This window comes from Pagrus major, chromosome 11 (genome assembly GCF_040436345.1).
Source record: "Pagrus major chromosome 11, Pma_NU_1.0".
NCBI lineage: Eukaryota > Metazoa > Chordata > Actinopteri > Spariformes > Sparidae > Pagrus > Pagrus major.
The window spans coordinates 17,815,966-17,836,694 of record NC_133225.1 but is presented as its reverse complement, the minus strand read 5'-3'; the positions used below and the strand labels follow the sequence as shown (position 1 = coordinate 17,836,694).

The 20,729-nt window shown below is 41.4% G+C and overlaps 1 protein-coding gene across 1 annotated transcript in view; it reads right to left on the bottom strand.

The window, feature by feature from the left end:
- ttll7 (tubulin tyrosine ligase-like family, member 7) overlaps positions 1–20,729 on the bottom strand; it is a 69,292-nt gene that overhangs the window by 48,408 nt on the left and 155 nt on the right. Inside the window, exons 2-8 of the mRNA XM_073476775.1 lie at positions 20,337–20,468; positions 17,956–18,077; positions 14,596–14,663; positions 14,166–14,324; positions 10,061–10,277; positions 7,408–7,572; positions 2,336–2,494 (exon numbers count right to left, since the gene is read on the bottom strand). Coding sequence (XP_073332876.1) covers positions 2,336–2,494; positions 7,408–7,572; positions 10,061–10,277; positions 14,166–14,324; positions 14,596–14,663; positions 17,956–18,077; positions 20,337–20,468 — 1,022 coding nt within the window. The remainder of the gene's footprint in view (positions 1–2,335; positions 2,495–7,407; positions 7,573–10,060; positions 10,278–14,165; positions 14,325–14,595; positions 14,664–17,955; positions 18,078–20,336; positions 20,469–20,729) is intronic.

The window sequence follows — 20,729 nt, the reverse complement described above, 5'->3', positions numbered from 1 at the left end:
TGCAAAGGCAAGATAGAGGCGGACGTGTCCTCTAATCACAGGAGTTTGGAGTTGCACTATCTTGAATAAAAAATAAAAAAAAACAGTGACTATATTCTGGAGCTGTAATTGGAGGATACAAGAGGCAATCATGTTCCTTTTCCCTCCCAAGCCTCCTACGCACAGCAGACAAAAACACAAATACAAAGGGCAGGACTAATGTCATTTGACAGTTCCTTATATATGATACCATCTAGCTTTCAGGTACCCGACTGGCTTTGAGTTTACACAGGTTGAACTCTCATTTCCTGGCGGCGAGTTTGCATGTCCTACAACCAACTTTGACGTTTTAAAGAGTAAGACAGGAAGACAGTGTCGGAACAGCAGTCTGGGTAAAGCACCAACGAGGCGTGGCACACGTAATTCACAGTGACACCAACGAGGAAACCTGAGAGTCCACAAATTAGAAAAAAAAAGAAAAAAAAACCTGGAAGACCTAGATATTGTTTCAATTCCTGACACAATTTTTACTGTTTTATGACTTGAGGGGAGGTGGCGAAAATGAAAAAATTAAAAAATGGTGAAATGGGGTGAAATAGATTCAATTTGCCACAAAATGTTACAAAGTGATCTGCTGAAAAATTTAATTTGGACCTGAGGGCTTGCCATCAGGTACCGTTTGTAGAAAGCAGCCGATGGGGCCGGCTGCTTGTTTCGTCCCTGCTGAATAGAAATGAACGTCGACGGGCTAAAAAGTGGTAATAAAGTTATTTTCAGGCCTGACAGCGTACGCAGTGAGGGTTTGAGAAGGGGTCTCTATGCTTGCAACTATCCCCTGACTAATCAGTTGAATTTTGGAAATAAATGATTGTTGCTGTAAATGTTGCGTGAAAGAGAAGCAGGGTTGTGTGTGTGTGAGAGTGTGTGTGTGCGTGGGATGTTAATTGATGAGAGTTATAGAGAGCTGCTAGTAGCACAGGGGGGATCATTACTGCTGGAGTGGAACAACTGCATTCACGGCTGTTTGCCATGTCTCATACACATTTACACACACACACACACACACACACACGCACACACACAAAATGCACACATACATAAAGTGCACCAGCAGTCAAAAGGAACACCATCCTCTTGCTCTCTCTTGTACATCCTTTTGTCATATAGTCCTACTGCTCAACCACACAAAAAGAGGCAGGTAGGGTAATTATAACACCCTAATTCCGCGATGACTCTTCTGAAAAACACCAACCAACTATAAAATGTCACTTTTTTTTTCTCCAAATCAAACACTATTGTAAATCACAAGGTTTATTTTGGGTTGGCATGATGGGGGAAAACAAACAATTATCCCAGAGGCATTTCCCATCCTTGAGTCAATTTGTGGGAGAGGGGGGGAAAAGGCGCGCAGCCACTTTGGGTTAAAGGATTTAGGTCACGCTTTAACTGACTGGCTGACATCAGAACGGTGAGACTGAAATCCTGGAGTGGAATCTGAACTCGAATCCATCTCCTGAATGACTGACACTTGAGAGAATGACACTGGGAGAATGAGGGGCGGGTGTCTTGCTAGTCAACCTGCCATCCTGACCTATATTTTTAGAGCTTGCATGTGTGTGTGGGTGTGTGCGCGCCTTTGTATGAGGAAGAGACATCTTTGTCTTGTCTTATATGCTGCTTTGTGTGCAGGCGTGGGTGTGTGAATGCACACATGCATGTAATTGTGCGTGAGTGTTTGCGGTTGTGTACGACCCTTTCATTTTACATGGGAATGTGTCGCTCCTTGTGTTGGGATGCATAAATACATACTCAAGACCGCATGGGTGTTTGTGTGTTTCTGTGCACCAGGGACGAGTGTGTGTAAGCAAAATCAGTGTGTATTTATGCTTTCTGTCAGTGTGGGGCAATGTCTGCCTGTCTGCTGCTGATGCCACATTACTTCAGTCTAGGAGCCACTGTCACTTTGGTAGCAGTGTAGACAGGTGAGACTCCACAGACTGCAGCCTTCCGCTTTCTGACACAAACACACACACATACACACACACACACATACACACACACACAAATTCCACAGAATTAAATCTCCCACTGTTCCTTAAATTATTTTCATTATGTTTTGAATTTAACATTAGTAGGATTTGCATAATATACAATGTAAAAATAATAATTGAAAATGCATTCTAGACAGGACAATGACCCAATTCTAGAATTGAAAAATCCTAAATTAGTAAAAAGCAATTATTTACATCATAAAATGTAATAAAAATGTTCAAAAACGAGTAGAGATGACAAGGAAAAACTGTTTCTCACACACACACACACGCACACACACACACACACACACACAGAGTTGTACCTCCAGTAGCCAGGGTTTGAGTTTGCGGTCCAGGATGATGTCGAAGCCCAGGACCTCAAAGCAGACACTGTCGCTCCCTGGTGGCTGGCCGGGGCGACACATGCGATAGGCGTGCAGCACATGAGGCTCAGCCACAATTAACGTCTTCACCACCAGCTCCTGGCAGGTCACACATACACAAACACAAAAAAGAAAGAGAGAGAATGATCAACTTGTCAAAGCCTATCCTAAAAAGCCACAGGCTGATGTTTTTACAGCAGCTGCATGAAGGTTTCCTAAACTGAAAATGGTGCAATTAGTAGTCCCGCTTTAATTGCAGGTTTTAAAACTCTGACAATGGAGTAATCACGACACATACATACTAGACCTGAAACCTACAGACCTGCTTTAAAGAGGCAGGACTACAACCCAGTTTGATCCTCTCCTGTGCCTCAATATACAGTTTAAAAACCGAGGAGAAACACAAAGTGTTACTGGCACAGAGCCTTTTGAATTTTCACCAGTGTTGGTGGTGGTCCATTTGTGCGGGTAGTGGCTCCCAACCTGTGTCCGTGTGTGTGTTTGCACGTATGTTTGCTGGCTGCTACCTGCCTGCCTGCTTGCTTACTCCCACTGTGCAGCTGCAGTAAACATGCTCACTCTGACACACACACACACACACACACACACACCGTGCAAAAAGCTTCCCCTCACCATTCAAGCCCCACGCGGTGCTGCTGGCCTGCAGTTTGCTCAGTCCTGTCTGACTGCTGGGTGCAGGAGAGGGGTTTGGTGGTCTGGCCCTGGCCTGATAAGGCAGCAGCCCCCCTCCTCTTTTCCTATCTGTCTGTCGCTCACACACCTCCATCCATCTGTCTGTCCGTCCACCAGTCTGACCCACAGGCTGCCCAGCATAAACACCTGCTCCCACCGTTTATGCCCGAAGTCCCCAGTACTGGCTGGTGTGTGTGTTTGTCCCTGCCCCCATCACTTCCCTCCTTATCCTGAGCCCCCAGCACTGGCCACTGCCTCGCACTGTGCATGTGTGCGCCTGTGATTTGTTGGCCTAAATGTTTTTTTAAAAGCCCCTTTGATCCTTTTATTTTTCTAATCACCTGCACAAACATGTATGTTACTTTAACGTGTGCAAGTATAATTTATTTATTTAATCTCTATTTTAATAGCATCACTTATCTTTCTATCTCAGTGTAGTAGAGACAGCAAGATATCTGGTAGGTTTTTTCTTAACCGTAGGCTCCTTGGCTGAAGTGACAGATAAAACAGAAAAAGTAAGTAAAATTTGAAGTAGGGCTGGGCAATAAATATGATATACAGTGCATTCAGAAAGTTTTCAGACCCCTTCACTTTTTTAACATTTTGTTATGCTGCAGCCTTATGCTAAGCCTTTTTTCCCCTCATCAATCTACCTTCAATACACCATAATGACAAAGCGGAAACAGAATTTTTGCACATTTTTTTAAAAGGAAAAACTGAAATATCACATTGACATAAGTATTTCGACCCTTTGCTATGACACTTGAAATTTAGCTCAGGTGCCTCCCATTTCTCCTGATCATCTTTGAGATGTTTCTCCACCTTGACTGGAGTCCACCTATGGTAAATTCAATTGATTGGACATGATTTGGAAAAGCACACACCTGTCTATATAAGGTCTCACAGCTGACAATGCATATTAGAGCAAATAATCAAGCCATAAGGTCCCGATCAAGAACCCGATGGTCACTTGGCTGAGCTCCAGAGATCCTGTGTGGAGATGGGAGAAACTTCCAGAAGGACAACTATCACTGCAACACTCCACCGATCTGGGCTAGTGGCCAGATGGAAGCATCTCCTCAGTGAAAGTTTGCAAAAAAGCACCTAAAAGAAAATCAGACTGTAAGAAACAAGATTCTCTGGTCTGATGAACCAAGATTGAACTGCTTGGACTCAATTCCAAGCGTCATGTCTGGAGGAAACCAGGCACCCAGGTACCATCCCAACGATGAAGCATGGTGGTGGCAGTATCATGCTTTGGTGGTGTTTTTCAGCGAAAGGGAAAGGGAAAGCTGAACGGAGCAAAGTACAGAGATATCCTTTAATGAAAACCTGGTCCACAGTGCTCAGGACCTCAGACTGGGCCGAAGGTTCACCTTCCAACAGGACAATGACCCTATGTACACAGCCAAGACAACACAGGAGTGGCTTCGGGACAACTCTGTGAATGTCCTTGAGTGGCCCAGCCAGAGCCCTGACTTGAACCCCATCGAACATCTCTGGAGAGACCTGAAAATGGCTGTCCACCGACGGTCCCCATACAACCTGACAAAACTTGTCGTGTCCTACCCAAGAAGACTCAATGCTCTAATCGCTGCCAAAAGTGCTTCAACTAAGTACTGAGTAAAGGGTCTAAATACTTAGGTCAATGTGATATTTCAGTTTTTCCTTTTTAATACATTTGCAAAAATGTTTCAAATTCTGCTTCCGCTTTGTCATTATGGTGTATTCAGTGTAGATTGATGAGGGAAAAAAATGAATTGAAATGATTTTACCATAAGGCTGCAACATAACAAAATGTGAAAAAAGGGGTCTGAACTTACCAGACTGTTCGACTTGTTCTAATACTTGCCTTACCCACTTAGTCATCATATCCACATTATTGATGATTATTTATCAAAAATGTCATTGTATTTTGTGAAAGTACCAATATTCATCTCAACAATATTGCTGCAGTATAGATATCGAGTTATGTGGTCAAAAATATCCTGACATTTGATTTTTTTTCTTTTAATCCTAGCATTTATGAAGTTGAAAAGCATCAACTGGATTAATTAAGGATTTATGTCTTTTACTAGAGTGATACATTATTCTGTCAATATAAATGTATGCACAAGAACTCTTCAAACTATCTTCTAGAACTCTGCATTTTGAATGGCTATCTATGTCTACTGTAGGGCGCAGATGATCACTTGCAAAATATTATTTTCGAAGGGCTGCAAACTAGGGCTGTAACTAAAGATTATGATTCATCTGTCGATTAGTTTCTCAACTGATCAACTGGTTGTTTGGTCCCTAAAATGTCAAAAAATAGTGAAACAGTTTTTCCCAAAGCCCAAGATGTCTTCCTCAAATGCTTTGTTTTGTCTACAACCCAAAAATATCAGTTGACTACCATAGAATAGTTAAGAAACTGGAAAATATTTTCATTTAAGAAGCTGGAATAAAAAATAAAAAAAGGCCTTTTTTTTCTTAGAAAAATACTCAAACCAATGAATCGATTAACAAAATAGCTGGATGTTTAATTTAATAGTTAGCAGGGATAGGCATTTCAAGCAAAAATGCTATTCGATAGTCACCAGAAACTATTGTGCGATTATTCTGTTATTCAAAGATCTGCTATTTGTATGTACTGCTGCATATAGCAGCACAGGCTTATACTGACCTTGTGTGGAAAAGACTGTGCTACACACGTTTCACTGAAGCCTGCTTATAGTAACGCAATTCTACCAAGGCCTGTAATAACACAGCACCTGGTGGTATCGCGTTATTTCCAGACACCAGTAAAAACAAGGGAAAAAACTATGGAAAACATACTTTTTCAGACAAAACCATAGTCGCATGAACTACTAAATTTTTTTCCCAACTAAACGACCATTCACATATTCGAAAATCCTGACCCATCTCTAATAGTTCACAGCTAATCGATGATTCAATTAATTGTTGAAGCTTTAACTGTATCCTTTATTGTTTTTGAATGTCCACTAAAAAATCAATAGACCTTAATGGATCAGAAAAGGAGCATTAATGCCACCCCCATCTGAGAGGACTATGTGTAACCATTTTATTGTACCGACTCACTCTGACACACACTCTGCACAAAGCTTCCCCTCACCCATCAAACCCCACACAGTACCCCTGCAGGAGACAAGTAAGGTATGGTGGTCTGGCCCTGGACTCCATAACTAGCCCATTTGTAGTCAGACACTGCTCTCAAAATTACTACCCACATAAAAAAGCTTGCTGGTCAAACCTTGGACACTTTGCCTCATGTAGCACATCAATAGTACCTCAATATGAAAGGGATGTCAGTGTTTCACATGAAAAAAAAAACACCATAGTCTTAACCCCCACAGACAATCTTTTGGCAAACAAACTCTCTGACTCTCTGACCATGACCGTTGGCGGGAGGAGTCAGGGCAGCCCGCTAGGTCTGTATGGGAACAAAATGTAAGAGGAGAGATGAAAAGAGAAGGAGAGAGGAAAGCGAGTGGAGAGCATAAATACAGAGTTGAAACAAAACCCAGCGTGCGAGGAGTGCGAACGAACAGCACTAACACCAAAGTGGTGCGACTTCTGAAGAAAGAGCATGGGAGAAAAAAAAAATGGTGAGAGAGCGAGAGAGGAGGAGGACGGCCGGGCTGAGTCAGAGGGCGACACTCTAGTGTGTCACAGAGGGACAAGAAAGATGAGAGGAAAAGAAACAAGAACCAGAACTTTAATGCTTTTGTCAAAATGAAGCACATGTAGAGATTACACAAGACAGTTAAAAGAGGAGAGTAAAGAAAAGGAAACATTACTAAAACAAGAATTTAACAAAACAAGTAAAGCACTAGCCACAATGCCTACAAGTCTCAAAGACACTTTGTTTAACACGAGCAAAAAGAAAAGTGAAACCCTGATGGAAAGAAGAGGAAATCAAAGATTGCCTTGAGGAGAGTATAATAACCAATGGGATTTGGAGGTTGAATGCTGGTAGCATGAGAACAGACAGTAAAACAGAGAACAAGCACTATGGGACCATACAACCCAAATGACTGCGGACAGAGGGACAAAAAGTCGAGGTCAAGAATGAAACAGAAAACAGGAATAGAAATAGAACATTAACCAGAGCTAAAGAAATGGGTAGAAAAGAAAGGTGTCGTAACAGATACGATATATACGAGTTATAGATTACACTGACGGATGAATGCATGTGTTGTTTGCATTTGTGGCGTGTTTTGCTATCTTAATGCACATCCTTGCTTTGGTGGAAGTGTACATCTATCACGATATGTAACTGTGTTTGTGTCTGTTTGGGTGGACGGCTACCCACGTACCGAGACATCTCCCCAGAATTTGGCCACATCGTAGTCGTTGATGCGGAGGAACTCGGTGAACCAACTGATAGACCTCTTGCTGCCTTTGTCAACTGTCTCGTCTCGCTCAAAGTTCTCGTTGTGTTTGTTGACTGAATAGTTAGTCAGATGCATGTAGAGCTGGCTCTGTAGAGACGAGAGAAAGCAATGACATTAGCGTATGCATGTTCACACCAACAATTTCTACCTTTATTTGATTTGATAGGAGTACAACATGGGATAGGTCTAACACAGGAACACAGATCGGAGAGAAATAGGCATGATTTTTTAAGTCACTACACATTTTCATTTTTCTTTAATATTGATAAACACAGAATATCTGATCTCTGTTTGGCTAGATGTAGTAGACCGAGAGTGAAAGGTCTGTGGTGTGCTTGTAAAACAACTTAACTTTGTGAGCTCTGACAACATTAAAAATCTAATGTCATGGCAACAGCAGATCATATTTGCACCAGATGGCATGCTTTGTTTGTTGTTGCATAAAAATCATTCTCTTCTTCTTCACACTGAATTCCTTTATTTACTGAGATGACGAAGAAATTAAGCTCCCTTTCACCTGCTTCCTACTCCAACTTAGATGCATTCAAACCTCAGTACAGAGTTGCCCAGTACAACCACCAATCTATTACAAGCAAGGGGGATGACAGTGCTATAGTAGATAGACTGAGATGTTCTTTTAAAACAACGTGTACATACTGTATATTGTATTTAACTACTTGCGATACCTGTGATTGTGCTTGGTTCATCAGTGTAATTATACCTTTGTCAGCGATGATAATCATCACAGCACAGACCGTCCTCAAGGGTGTTCATGCTTTTATCCTCACAGAGCAGTTTTTAATGTAAAGCATTTTCTCCGAAGTAATACGGGAAGGCAAGAATAAAGGAAAAAGCAAAAACATCACAAACTAGTCCCCTGACAACAACTGAAGATGGTAATAAATGGAGCAGCAAAGAAAGTGAAGAGCTGTTCTCGCTTTATCTTAAAAATGGTTCTTAGATGATGATTGATAATTAAGCTCACAATGATAGAAAATCTCAAGCGTCAGTGATGAGAGTTGTCAGAGCCACAGTGCCCTACAGTTGCCACAGTGCATTGATAAAATGCATCATCGAGTGACTATAACTAGCCATTGTGTAACCCTTGTTGTATCCTTCTCTTTAAACACTATCCCTCACAGTTTAAGACAATACATCCTTGTCCTTAACCTGCATGGTAATAACGCTGTTGCTGCAGGCCACACCAGCCCCTGATGTCTGGGAGCCACTCTCTGTGGGATTGAACATCCATCTGCATGGCATGACTCACTCCATCATGTGTCACAGACTTGGTAAGACAATACACACTTGTGTCACAGGATGGGTCCAGTGTGTCTATGTGTGTGCGTGTGTGTTCATATTCTAGATAAGCATCATGCTTGATGGGAAGCTTTGTGTGTTTGTGTGTGTGTGTGTGTGTGTGCGTGTACATCCCATCATCTGCAACAGACTGTGCTTCAGCAGGTGCTGAACCTCAAGGCAAATATGAGCGGCTTGATATTGCAGGAGACATCTGGCATGTGGACATTTAAGCTCAGCTGTGTTCATACAGTATGCCTGCACATTCTGTGTGTGTTCGTGTGTGTTTGTGTGTGTTTAAGAACAATATCAGCCTTACAGTTGTCAGCATTTGGGCAATGTTGATTGTTTATACAAGTACAAGCATGTTTTGGTAATCATGCGAAGATTACAGTGTGTTTTCCCTGTTTGTGTGTCCAGTTTTATTTTGGTGATTTGCACAAGCCCAAGAGTCCTGTTTCGTGTGTGGCAAATACATTTTCATGTGAATCTACTTCTACTTTTTGTCGGTAATGCGTTTTCCCACTCACCCTATCGGCCACACACAAAATACTGTACACTCACAAGGTACTGTATTTTCTAAAGTAAATCAATTTTCATGTATGTCTAAAACACATCAGACTGGCCTTGTGCACAGATGGTACACAGATAAAGATGCATATAGTTAGCAGTTACGTACAGAGTATGCGTCTTCGACCATGTGTGTGTTTCCAAGTGTATTTTTTATTATCCTTTATTTCACGAGGAGAGTCCCATTGAGATAAAGAATCTCTTTTTCAAGGCATACCTGGCCTAGACATTCAACAGCATAACTAAAACACACACATAGTTACAGACAGAAAACACAAAAGGAGACAAAAAACAAAAAACAATAAACAAGCAAAGGGAACTCACATTTCAAAAGAGAAGTTTCTAAGAGTCAATTTTGTAACAAGGTAAATTAAAACATTGACATCCTGAGGGATCTGCCTCTAATGCTTTCATTTTGGATTTGAAAGCATTTAATGAGAGTAACTGTTTGAGTTTCAAGTCATTCTGCAGCATAATTCCATGCCGAGGGTGCTGAATACATAAACACCCTTTTTTCCAATTTCCACCAAGGCATTTAGGACACAAGACACAGACTACTGTCCGGCACTTTTCTGCATGATAAAGGTACAAAGGTAGTGTGGGAGCAGACCAAGAAAGGTAAGTGCAGCTCTGTGAAGCACTCTGTAACTCTGCTATGAAAACTGCTACACAAATAAAGGCTATTATCATTTTTGTTCATACTCACCAGGTTGGCCTCACTGGGTGCATGGTACTTCTCCGTGCCCATGCGAACCAGGCCATCGTTGTAGAGAAAAATGCGAAGTGGGTCGCAGGAAGTGACAAGGATGTAGATGCGCAGGTCAAACTTGTAGCCCTCCATCAAAAAGGGCTTGTCCAGGTACTCCTGAACGATAAAGTGCTCCTGGGCTGGCAGCTTCTCACAGTTACGGATAAGCGAGATCCTGGATAGACAGAAACTTTATTAATCCTCGGGGGGGAAATTGGGGTGTCGTCACCAGCATAATAAAATATGGCATGGTAAAGACAAAAAAGATAATTAAAAAAATGATAGATGGGAGCATAGCAGGGACCGTGAACATGACTGATGACACTGGCACTGTCTATATACGTGTTGAAGCACAAAAATTTCAGCCAAACAATATACAGATTTTATGTGTTTCAACACAATATTTCATTTCCAAGTCACTTGGAAAAGTTGGGGGCATATTTCTGGGGTGCCACATCTGTCTCTTATGCTGATACTTTCAATCTTCACAGCGCAAGATTAAGTTTTGCCCTGTTTCTGTTTCTCAAAGCAACGGATCGTACATTTACATTGAAGACCCTTAGGAGTGAAAGGGTCAGAGCCACAGTGCCCTAATGGTATTCGTGTGACCTTCCACTGCTTCAGAACCTTCCCTGAAATTGTATATAAATGAGCGTACTCAGTCTGCCTCAGGTCTAGTTTAAACAGGACAAGCTGTTTGGCTCTGTGGTGCATCGAACGATCCAGAAACTTTGTTACTCTGCTCATTACCTGGCCATCTAAATAAAACAGTTGAAAAATAAACGTACAAAAAATTGACATGTACAACACAAACACTGGTTTGTCTGGGAAAAACTGTGCGAGCATCTGGAGAACGTTGTGATTTTCTGAGGTCCAACTCCGCTCTGTCTGAACAGCACAGTACATCAAATACTATAGCAGGGTCTTTTAGCTGTGCGCAGGTTAATAGGAGCAGACGTTGTCCTCCGTTTCAGCCTTCACTCTAATTCATTTGCTTTGGTCTCATGTCACTGGCACTCAGACCTTGTAATACGCAGGCCATTGCTAGCTGGATTCAAGAATGACTTGTGTTAGTTTGTGTGCGTCCATGTGGCCGCGCACACAAGGGTGAGGGGCTATACTTTCAAAACGCTGTGAATGTAAAAGTGTGTGGGTGTATGCTTGTGTGTGGTGAGGGTGAGGGGTCATTGTTAAACAATCTCCCACTATGTTCAAGCATCACGACTGACCTATATCACCTTCACTCATAGTTAAGGCAGACTTTGCTTAAATTGCTTACATGCACAGGCTGGAAGGCCTTGTTATACACATGTGAGCAGGCACACCACACACACAAACAAAGTACTTGGCCGGGATGTTAAGACTTGATTGTTCACAAAGTACAGTTTGATGTATTGAGATATTGTGGCACCAAGCCACCAGAGGGCAAACATCGTTCTGCTTTGTGGCTTCTATAATCACAGCCATAACATACAGTATCTTGGGAACAGTGCAGTATATTTTGCTTTATTATTTTTTGTTTTATTAGTTATCGCTTAACTAAGAAGCAAAAACGTGAGCGCATTGTTGATGAGCTTAAAGTGTGAATATAGACGGGGATCCATTTACTGCCTTTCAAGTTATGATGAAATAAGGTCCTAGTTCCTTCAGTGGTTTGTAGATCTGCTTTAGTATGATGTAGTTGTTGATTTATCTATCACCATGAGCTCCTGGCAACACAAAATACTGCGGCATTTATAGACGAGCACCTCTTTGGCCTGCTTATCACAGTATTTGAACAGAAGAAAACAGGGAGAAGTTGACAGGAGCTTGACCGACGATGTGAGGGGCCCTCCTAACAGGCAGACAGCAAGCTGAATGATGAGGACAGGGTTAACGGTGTTAGTTAGTCGAGGAGGAGAAGCTGAGCAGAAGACGACATGATTGATGAGCTGTGATGTCAGATAATCACGGCCCACTCTCCCCTGCCTATTTAATTTGGCACCGGAGGGGAATCTCGCCTTTTTAAGCCCGGCACGCGCTTTTATTTTGTTTCCCTTATAACAAGCTGAGCTTCAGACACAAACAATAACTTCATTTAGTTGGCCGACGGAAAAATAAATTACACGGGGTAGATATAACTTAATTTCCTGCCGCGTCACACCACGCACAAAAAAATAGAGAAAAATCTAATCTTGTGAGCCGCCCGCCGTTGAGTGGACGAGCTAAACTCATCATCTTTCATATTCTTAATGTATTGCAATAATTCAGCCTTTGCTGCCTTTTATTCTTTAATAAATAAGGGCTTAGTGCAGGACGGAGTTATAAGTAATGCTCACATTATACCAGAAAGGACAAATTCAAAGAGAATTTGAGGGAGAGGTGAAGCACACTGAGCTATTTGTACTTCAATATCCCCACCTATTGGTGCCAGTGATGAATGCACTCCAAAGTTTTTCTTCATACATGCACTTCAGAGATCACATTTTCAAGAACAAGAAGCAAAAAGAATAATTAATACAAGATTAGAAGTTTTAACATGTTTTGAAGTGCTCAAGAGAGCTATGTGCAAAGCAAAAACAAAGTCTTTTAGAAGGCCCTGTATTTTAGCCAAATCATAATATTCAAAGTTTGACCTGTCTTTTAGTTCATCTTTTAGCTTATGAAACAGAATAATTCGCAAAACCAACCACATTTGAATCTTTGAACTTTACATGCTCACTTTATTTTAGTCTTGTCATTGACCTGCACAAAGATCACATCATAGATCAAGAGAATTCTGTTTTGAGTGCCAAATGAGTTGGTTGGGCTCATACATAGAACATTAGAATAAATTCCTGAGATTATTTTAGAAAACGATTTAGGATACTTGTTCTTCACCACTTCTTGAATATTAATTGAATTGTTGCATCCATCTAGTTTTTTAAGGCACTTGTCCTGGTTAGTGTTGTGATGGCAAAAGAGTAGAAAAGCCCAAATATCCCCAGGGAGCTTCCTAATTCCCATCAAGTCCTGCTGGGAAGGAGATGTCATTCTTCCAGGGTGTCATGGCTCTGCCCCAGGATCTCCTCCCACTCACCTGGACCTCCTCCTAAAGCCAGCAGCTCTCTTACTAGATGACCAAATCAGGTCAACTGGCTGTTCTCAAAGCAAAGAGGCTTTGAAATCAATACCATCCCCACACTAAACCAGGTTATTGTGTTCAACACTGTGTCTTTCTGTGTCAACTCTGGTAAATTTTGGTTTGCAATGTTTTGTCCACACCTACTTTCACACATTACAGGGACAGAATATTGGTTACACATTAACATATAATTCAAAACAGAACACTGATCACTACAGACTCAAAAAAGTGCAGGAGCAGAAAGACCAAGTCACAATCCTTTCAGTTCGGAAAAAAGAAATTTCCAAATACTTCATGACTGCAACTGTAATGGTAGTGAAACATACCATAAAAAATGTGACATCACAACCTGAGATGGGCTCTCAATCAAATAGACTGCAACTATGAAATATGCATTCAGGTACCACAGCCTGCTCATCTCTTGATAAAGAGATGCTATTGAGAGACAGAGTACCCCTGCAGCAGCCATCTTGGTCCATTTTCTAGTCTGACTGGTCTCTGCTGATGGTGCCTCATAAAGGAATCCAATAATCACATGCAGAGACCTTCAGGGAAGGAACTACAGTAACTGCCAGGGATCGCACGTTTGTGTGTGTGTGTGTGTGTGTGTGTGTGTCCTCCACTGGTAGCGATAACCTCTGATTTATGGAGAGTGTGACCATCGAGGACAATGAGGCCAACAATGAGATTCACTACACCCTCTCAGCTCAAATACTCAGTCTGGTCCCAGCCATAATGCTATTTCCATTGACACCCATGTCAGGGTCACAAACCTCTTATTGCCTTGTTTTGTTGTGCTCGTCCTCTACTTGCTCTACTTCTAATCTCCTCCTCCATTTGCTCACTCTCTTGCTTTCTATCCTCTGCTTTAGCCACTCTCTCCTTCTCTTTCCTGCCCTGGCTCCCTCTTACAGTGGGTGCGTTAGATTGGCTTGGGGCACTTGCCAGCCTCTGACCTACCCATGACCCATGGCTCCATTGGCGGGTTTGACGATAAAGGTCTTCTGCTTGCGTTTCCTGCGTAGCTCCTTGACGTAGTTCTGGAACTGAGTGTACTCGGCAGGGAAGATCCAGGTTTTGGGTATGAAGCTGTACTCTTGAGGCTGGCACTTGATCATTCTGGAGAAACAAAGAAACAGATTGTGTGGGGGTAACTTGACAACATTTTACACTTTCATCATCGACTGTTGTACTTTTGTATTTCTATTAGAGTAAAAATTAATTTTGTGCTTTTACAGCAGTTTCTTCTACTTTTTTGGCTACAAGTACTCAGCTGTAACTTCTTAAAGCACTAGCTGGCTGAAAACTCAGCTTTGAAATACTCTTGTTTTTGCACATCTGCAACTGAACCAAAGTGCTGTCGTTGTGTGTTTAAAGTGAGAATACTTACTTGGACATGTTTCTTGCGAGGCAGTCTTTGCGGCAGATTTCGCCCATGCCGGGGAAATGGTTAATTCTCTGCAGAGGGACAGGCAGACATAATAATGTTGTTATGGTCATTACGCCACTCAATTCCACCCCCACCCCTTCATAAAAATGAGCACATTAAAGGCAGCAACCTGAAGTGAGCTTACGATGTTCTGACATTTATGCCCAATTACGGACTCAAAACAAAAAGGTGACGCTGAGACCTTTCTCAACCCTTATTTAGTTTACCCTGTTTTTTTTAATACTATTTAAAGGTTGGGGAGGGAAGAGGCGAGAAAAAAAAAGACGATCAATCTCAACTCCGAGGGGCCGAGGTAATTGGTTCTGCATCGCAAGCTCCTGCAGTGACAGTTGAATGAATTGCTTTGAATGTGCCGAAAGGGGGGTGGGGGGTAAAGGAAAAACTCTGGGTTTTCTGTATTCTTTGACCAAATGAGCCTGAACAGGGGCGTTAATTAGGCTCGTATGAACTGAAACTTGACAGCAAACTCTCACAGTACATCACTAAACGGAAAAAAGGGAAAAATTAAAAGAGGGAGAGAGAGAGGAGAGAGGATGGAAAAAAAGAACGCAGTGTAAAAGGATCCCGTGATTATTATCCAAACGAGACAGACGTAATTAGGGATTCGGAAGAGATTGCACAATTATGCCAATGCCGCGAGACGACGTGGCTTGTGAGGGGAAATCAAAACCAATTGTTGAGGGACTTCTACTTTTCTACTGAGAAATTATCTCATGAAACACCACGGCAGCGCGGGAGAATGAGTGAAAACAACTGACAGCAAATCACCAGTTCCATGTGACACATTAGCTGCATTGCTACACGTTAAGCTGTTACAGTATTTTTAATATTCAATCTACTGAGCTGAACTCTTGCTGCCCCTGTCCTAACAAGCCATACTCTGAGTAGCTTGTGATTTAATCAATCATTAGTGACCAGTCTAATCAAATAAGCACTGCAAGATGGATGGCTAACGCTTGGAGTAGCAGCGGCAAGTTCACTCTGCAGGGCGTGGAGGTCAAATAGAGGTAAGATCACTCTCAGGTTAGTGCACAGAACTAAGAGAAACCCTTGTTGTTTAGGCCCGTCTTGTCAACATCACCAGTGACATCTGAAACCTGACCCCCACCCCCTGCTGTTCACAACTTGTCAGTCTACCTGTCAATCTTCTCATCAGTCTCTGTGTGTGTAAGCTCTGTTGTTCCCTCTCACTCTGTCCACTCCACTTTCCTATCTCCTCTCCTGCTTGTCTCTCTCTTATCTCCCAGGGTCTGAAAAAATCACAGTAACTTTTTTCCTTTCTTTCCATTCTTTCTCATTCTTACAATTGCTTTACTTAAAGGAGACATGTTATGCCTCATTTTCAGTTTCATAATTTTATTTTGGGTTACTACTAGAATAGGTTTACATGCTGTAACGCTCAAAAAACACATCAGTTTTGTCATATTGTCCAGTGCTCTGTCTGAAACGCTCTGTTTTAGCTCCTGTCTCTTTAAGGCCCCCCCTCCCAAATACCCAGCCTCCTTTGATTGGTCAGCTCACACACGCCTGAGCCAGCACCACTAGCAACAACAGAGCATCTGTGCTCAATCAATTCTTATGAGCCAAACTAGCCTCAAGCCTTAAATTGTGCAAATGTGTGACATGGTGACGTAGTGTGAAGTCACAAATTCACAGGATGAAAGGCAGGACTACTGACGAGGTGTTTCAGGAGCAGTGTGTTCTGTGAGAGGGAGGAGCTGCTGTTGGTGCAGACTTTGACCTTTTTAACTTTCAAGATCTTTTACATGTACAAGAACATATTTAAACTACTCAAGGAAAGAAAAAAAAAAGAAAAAGCATAATAGGTCTCCTTTCATATGAATAATCTTCACTTTCCCTTTTTTTCCCCCACTCCATCTTTCCCAAATTCCTCTATATAACGTCACCTTTCCATCCACTCTAATCTCTTTTTTCCTTATATTTTCCATTACCTCTAAACTTCCACTGGAGACAAGAAGAAAAATGTAAGGCAGGGTGGTGTGAAACCATCCAATAGGCCTTGGGTGTGGTGGCGGAGTTTGAGCCAGAGATACCACATTACACAAAAAATTATTAGGTTAATTAGGTTGAGGAACCCGAGCAATGGTCTTGATGGAAACTGTTCCATTTATGTACACTATGTGGTCATACGATAATTTCCATATAATGTTAACAGGTAGTGCTAACAGTGAGTAAGGAATATACAAAAGTTGTTGCAACAGTATTTTCCCCGGAAAATGGCAGAGTAACCCTTTACGCCTGACAATTTTACAACCATTGTATATGTGACGTTGAACTGCATCCCTTAAACCCAGTGTATGTCTATGCTTGTTCAAGTTCTTTCTAAAACTCAATAAAAAAAAAAAAAAAACAAGTTTGTTACAATGACCCAGTGTCCTCAGGTGGATTTTGGTGGTCTGCATTGTGTTGTTTTAATTGTTCTAAACTGTTTGGTCAGACAAATAGGCTTCAGGGTGATCGTTTTTAGACGTTTATGTGTCAATTAGAAAGATAAGTTATTTTTTTAATTACTAGCATACCACATTGTAGGCATGTGCTCGTTGCTGCGGTAAGTCAGCAGTATGTGTGTAATGCCACAACGACTATGACATCTGGTAACACAAATTAATTTCAGGTTCAATTGTTTTTCTCCCAATAAAATTGTTACAATTCTGATTTAATTTAACATCACAGTTATTTAGTATTTTGTTCACTCTACAACAGCACCAAAAAACTTTTTTTAAAAAGTTTTTAAAAAATCTGCAGAAAAATCATGTCATGTTTATTCAGCTCTAACTAGGAAAATCATTTCGATAAAAATTCTCCAAGCACAGGAGAGTTAAAGTAGCCGTCATGTTCGTTTCATCCTTTAAATCCCTTTCTCCTGCTGCACTGCAGCATTTAACTTCAGAGGCATCTCTTTCACCTTTTCCCTTAAGGAATCCTTGGGGGGAAAAATCCCTTCTCACCTTACCAACTAGTGCTATTGGGGGCAGGTTATTTTGGTTTTAACATTTGGTTTACCTCTAAAGTATGCGGAACACATGATCTTTTTCAGATCTGCTTGGTCAAGACTTTTCATTTCCACTTACACACATCCACTGGCAGCTTATCAGTATCATGGTATTTGGCTGCTGGTGACTGAGCAGCTTTATTGGAGCATACTGTAAAGGTTAAGATCCAGATTTTCCTGTCCTGTGCAGCAATTGGATCTGACAGCCTTATTCTTAAGCTCTCTTCTCTAACCTCTAGGCTTCTATACACGGTGTGCTGACTTGACATGGTCGCCATGCAGTGTACCTGATAGTTCCTGAGCTCAGCGATTTTCTCATGCTGCACGGCCGAGTCATTCCAGATGAGGTTGGCAGTCTCGTCCTCATCTCGGGTCTTGATGAAGTCCATCTCGCTGATGGCTATACGAACTGGGGAAAAACACTCACATTAGATTTTATTCATCATATAAATAAACTTTATATACTCATTAAGCCATATTAATAACATATGAATGCAAGATATAACTTTGACTCACATTCAAATATTTCTACTTTATGTTTCACTCACACACATTTTGCTAGGCTTAAACTCTGTTTTTGCATACATTAAGAGTGAAATGACTTCTGGAGATGATAGATCAAGAAGCTCACAGCCATATTTACCATTCATGGAATGGTTGCAGAGCAGCCAATCGTAATGCCTCTCTTCAGAAAGATAAATTAATTGTCTGTAATGCATTCAAATCCCACTGGAAACCCCATAGTATGAGAGATAGGTGGCAAGCCCATTTGGACATTAATCCGACAACTATTCATTATTCAGTGAGTAATGAAAAATTCATATGCCCTAACGAAACGAGGTATTAATTAATTTCTTGAAAGCCTTAGCAAACCTGGAGAAGGCTTGCCTAATGTTGCATGATGGCACTTGAATGGGAAAAAGGTGTTTCCGATGTAACTTCATCCATCTGCTAACGTCAGTAGAGGCTAACTGTGTTTTGCTAACTGGAACATGGAGGGTTTACAGATATCAGTTTGGTCTTTCAGTACAAAGCTATAATAAATCTCACCCAACAGACATCCTTAGGGCCAGAGTTTGCATTACTTGCTCAGTGAGCAAATTTCCTTGACCTTTAGCCTTTACCTGTAATACTATCAATTCTGAAACAAAAAAAGACAGCTGCAAAAAAAGGTAACAGCAAAAACGAGCCATCCATCTGGCCCTTAGTGTTAATTTTCCTTCAAAATAGCCCCGCACTACCCTCAGAATGGCCACTGTGAGAGTCTCGTCACAGCTAGCAAACTGACTCACAGCTAGACTCCCATCTACATCCAGGATCCCAGCAACCCCCAACTTGTACTTGCTGCTGCTGACTCTTTAGTTTCCTGGGTTGTAGTTCACCCCCTGAGAGCTGCGATACCACACAATATACTGAACATGTGAGGAGTGCTTACTGTGCTCTTTTGGCCCTCCTCAAAAAAAAAAACCTCACTGCCAAGTTAAATTACCTCTATAAAGATTTATGTATGTATGTTAGGCCGAGCTGTCACCGTGTGAACTGTTTGGCTGCACTGTAACTCTATTAGGTTTCATTTGCAACATTAAACAACAAACAACAACAATCCATGAGAGCAAATCTGATTTTATTGTCGAGACAACATTGTGATTGGATTCTGCTGTGTTTTGAGGAACCGACCGAGCCATACTGAGAGCTCTTTCCAAAATTATTATGCAATTCACTGTGTCACAGTGCATTAATCCTACCTGCAGGACCACCTGCAATGTTGGTCTTGCTGACTCATGAAATTCAAATACAATCAAAATATAAATTTGGAAGCGTGTAATCTGAGGCTTTTGTTTTACTCTAAACACACTGTATGTAGATTTGACATAAAATTAGCTCACCAGACAAGACCAATGATCTTTTACCATGTGTTCATTAAAGTGGGACTATGTCATTTTGGGGAAGATATTTTGATCAGAAGAGAGAGAGCTTCACTGGCTGATTTTGTTTGGCCTAAACAAACTAAATAAACAGACACTCTTTGTTTCCATGACTAAACAAATCTTAACTGACCTTAAAGGACAACACAATTTCATACTGTTTTAATTTATTTATATTTGGCGGACCCTGCCACCTTTCTAGCTTCAAACAGTGTTCTGGGGACCTTGTTTTCCTCAGAGAACAGCTTGATTATTCAGTTATAAAACATTTTTTTCTGTTTTTGTGTTGTTACCTCATTTGTGTTGTAAAGCCAAACTACATATGCCCCTTTCATCTTAATCGTGAATCCTTCTACGTAAGAAGCAAGGGATACCTAAAGTAATACTAATACTACAACTGAACCTGGAACCATTTCAGGCTTGTTTTTCAACAAAAAACATCAATACTAAGATAATGTGCGGGCACATCAATGAAAAGATTTCATCAGCCATCTCAAAGAAAGCCTCTTTTCATCCTACACAAAGGATGAAAAGAGGCGAATTCTTTGATTAAGACAAACTCTTTGATCAAAAGATGTCTTCTTTGTAAAGAGTTACATTTCTGTTGCGTATATGCCAGTTTTAGCTCCTTTTCAAGCCTCATTTTAATCGTGTCTCCAATCTTTGCTGAACGTTTGTATATGTTGTTGTAATTACTGTAACTTTCAAAGTGTTTTAATATTATTAGTAAGACGTTACCGTACCAATCTCGTATTTGGTGCCAGCAACATTGGCGGTGATAGTGCCTTTCTTCTTTTTGGTGCGCACCTTCCTCTTCCCACTGCTCTGGTAGGAGCCCACAGATGGCCCGTTCACGGGGGACGCTCCTTGATCCTCTGGAGGAGGAGGAGGAGGAGACAGCATACAACAAAACTAGATACAGTCACAGCTTGTGCTCCGGACTGGGAGGGGAGCAGGCGTATTGTAATATATTTTCCTCATTTCTACAGGGGATTTAGTGGGGTTTGTTTATGGAGCTAGGGTGTAAATGAATTAGGCGTCTAGTTTGTTATAGCTGCATGAATCATGATCCTTTTATCATAATCTGTGTGTGCGTGTTTGTGCGAGAGTGTGGGGCTCTGTGCAGGAGAGAATCA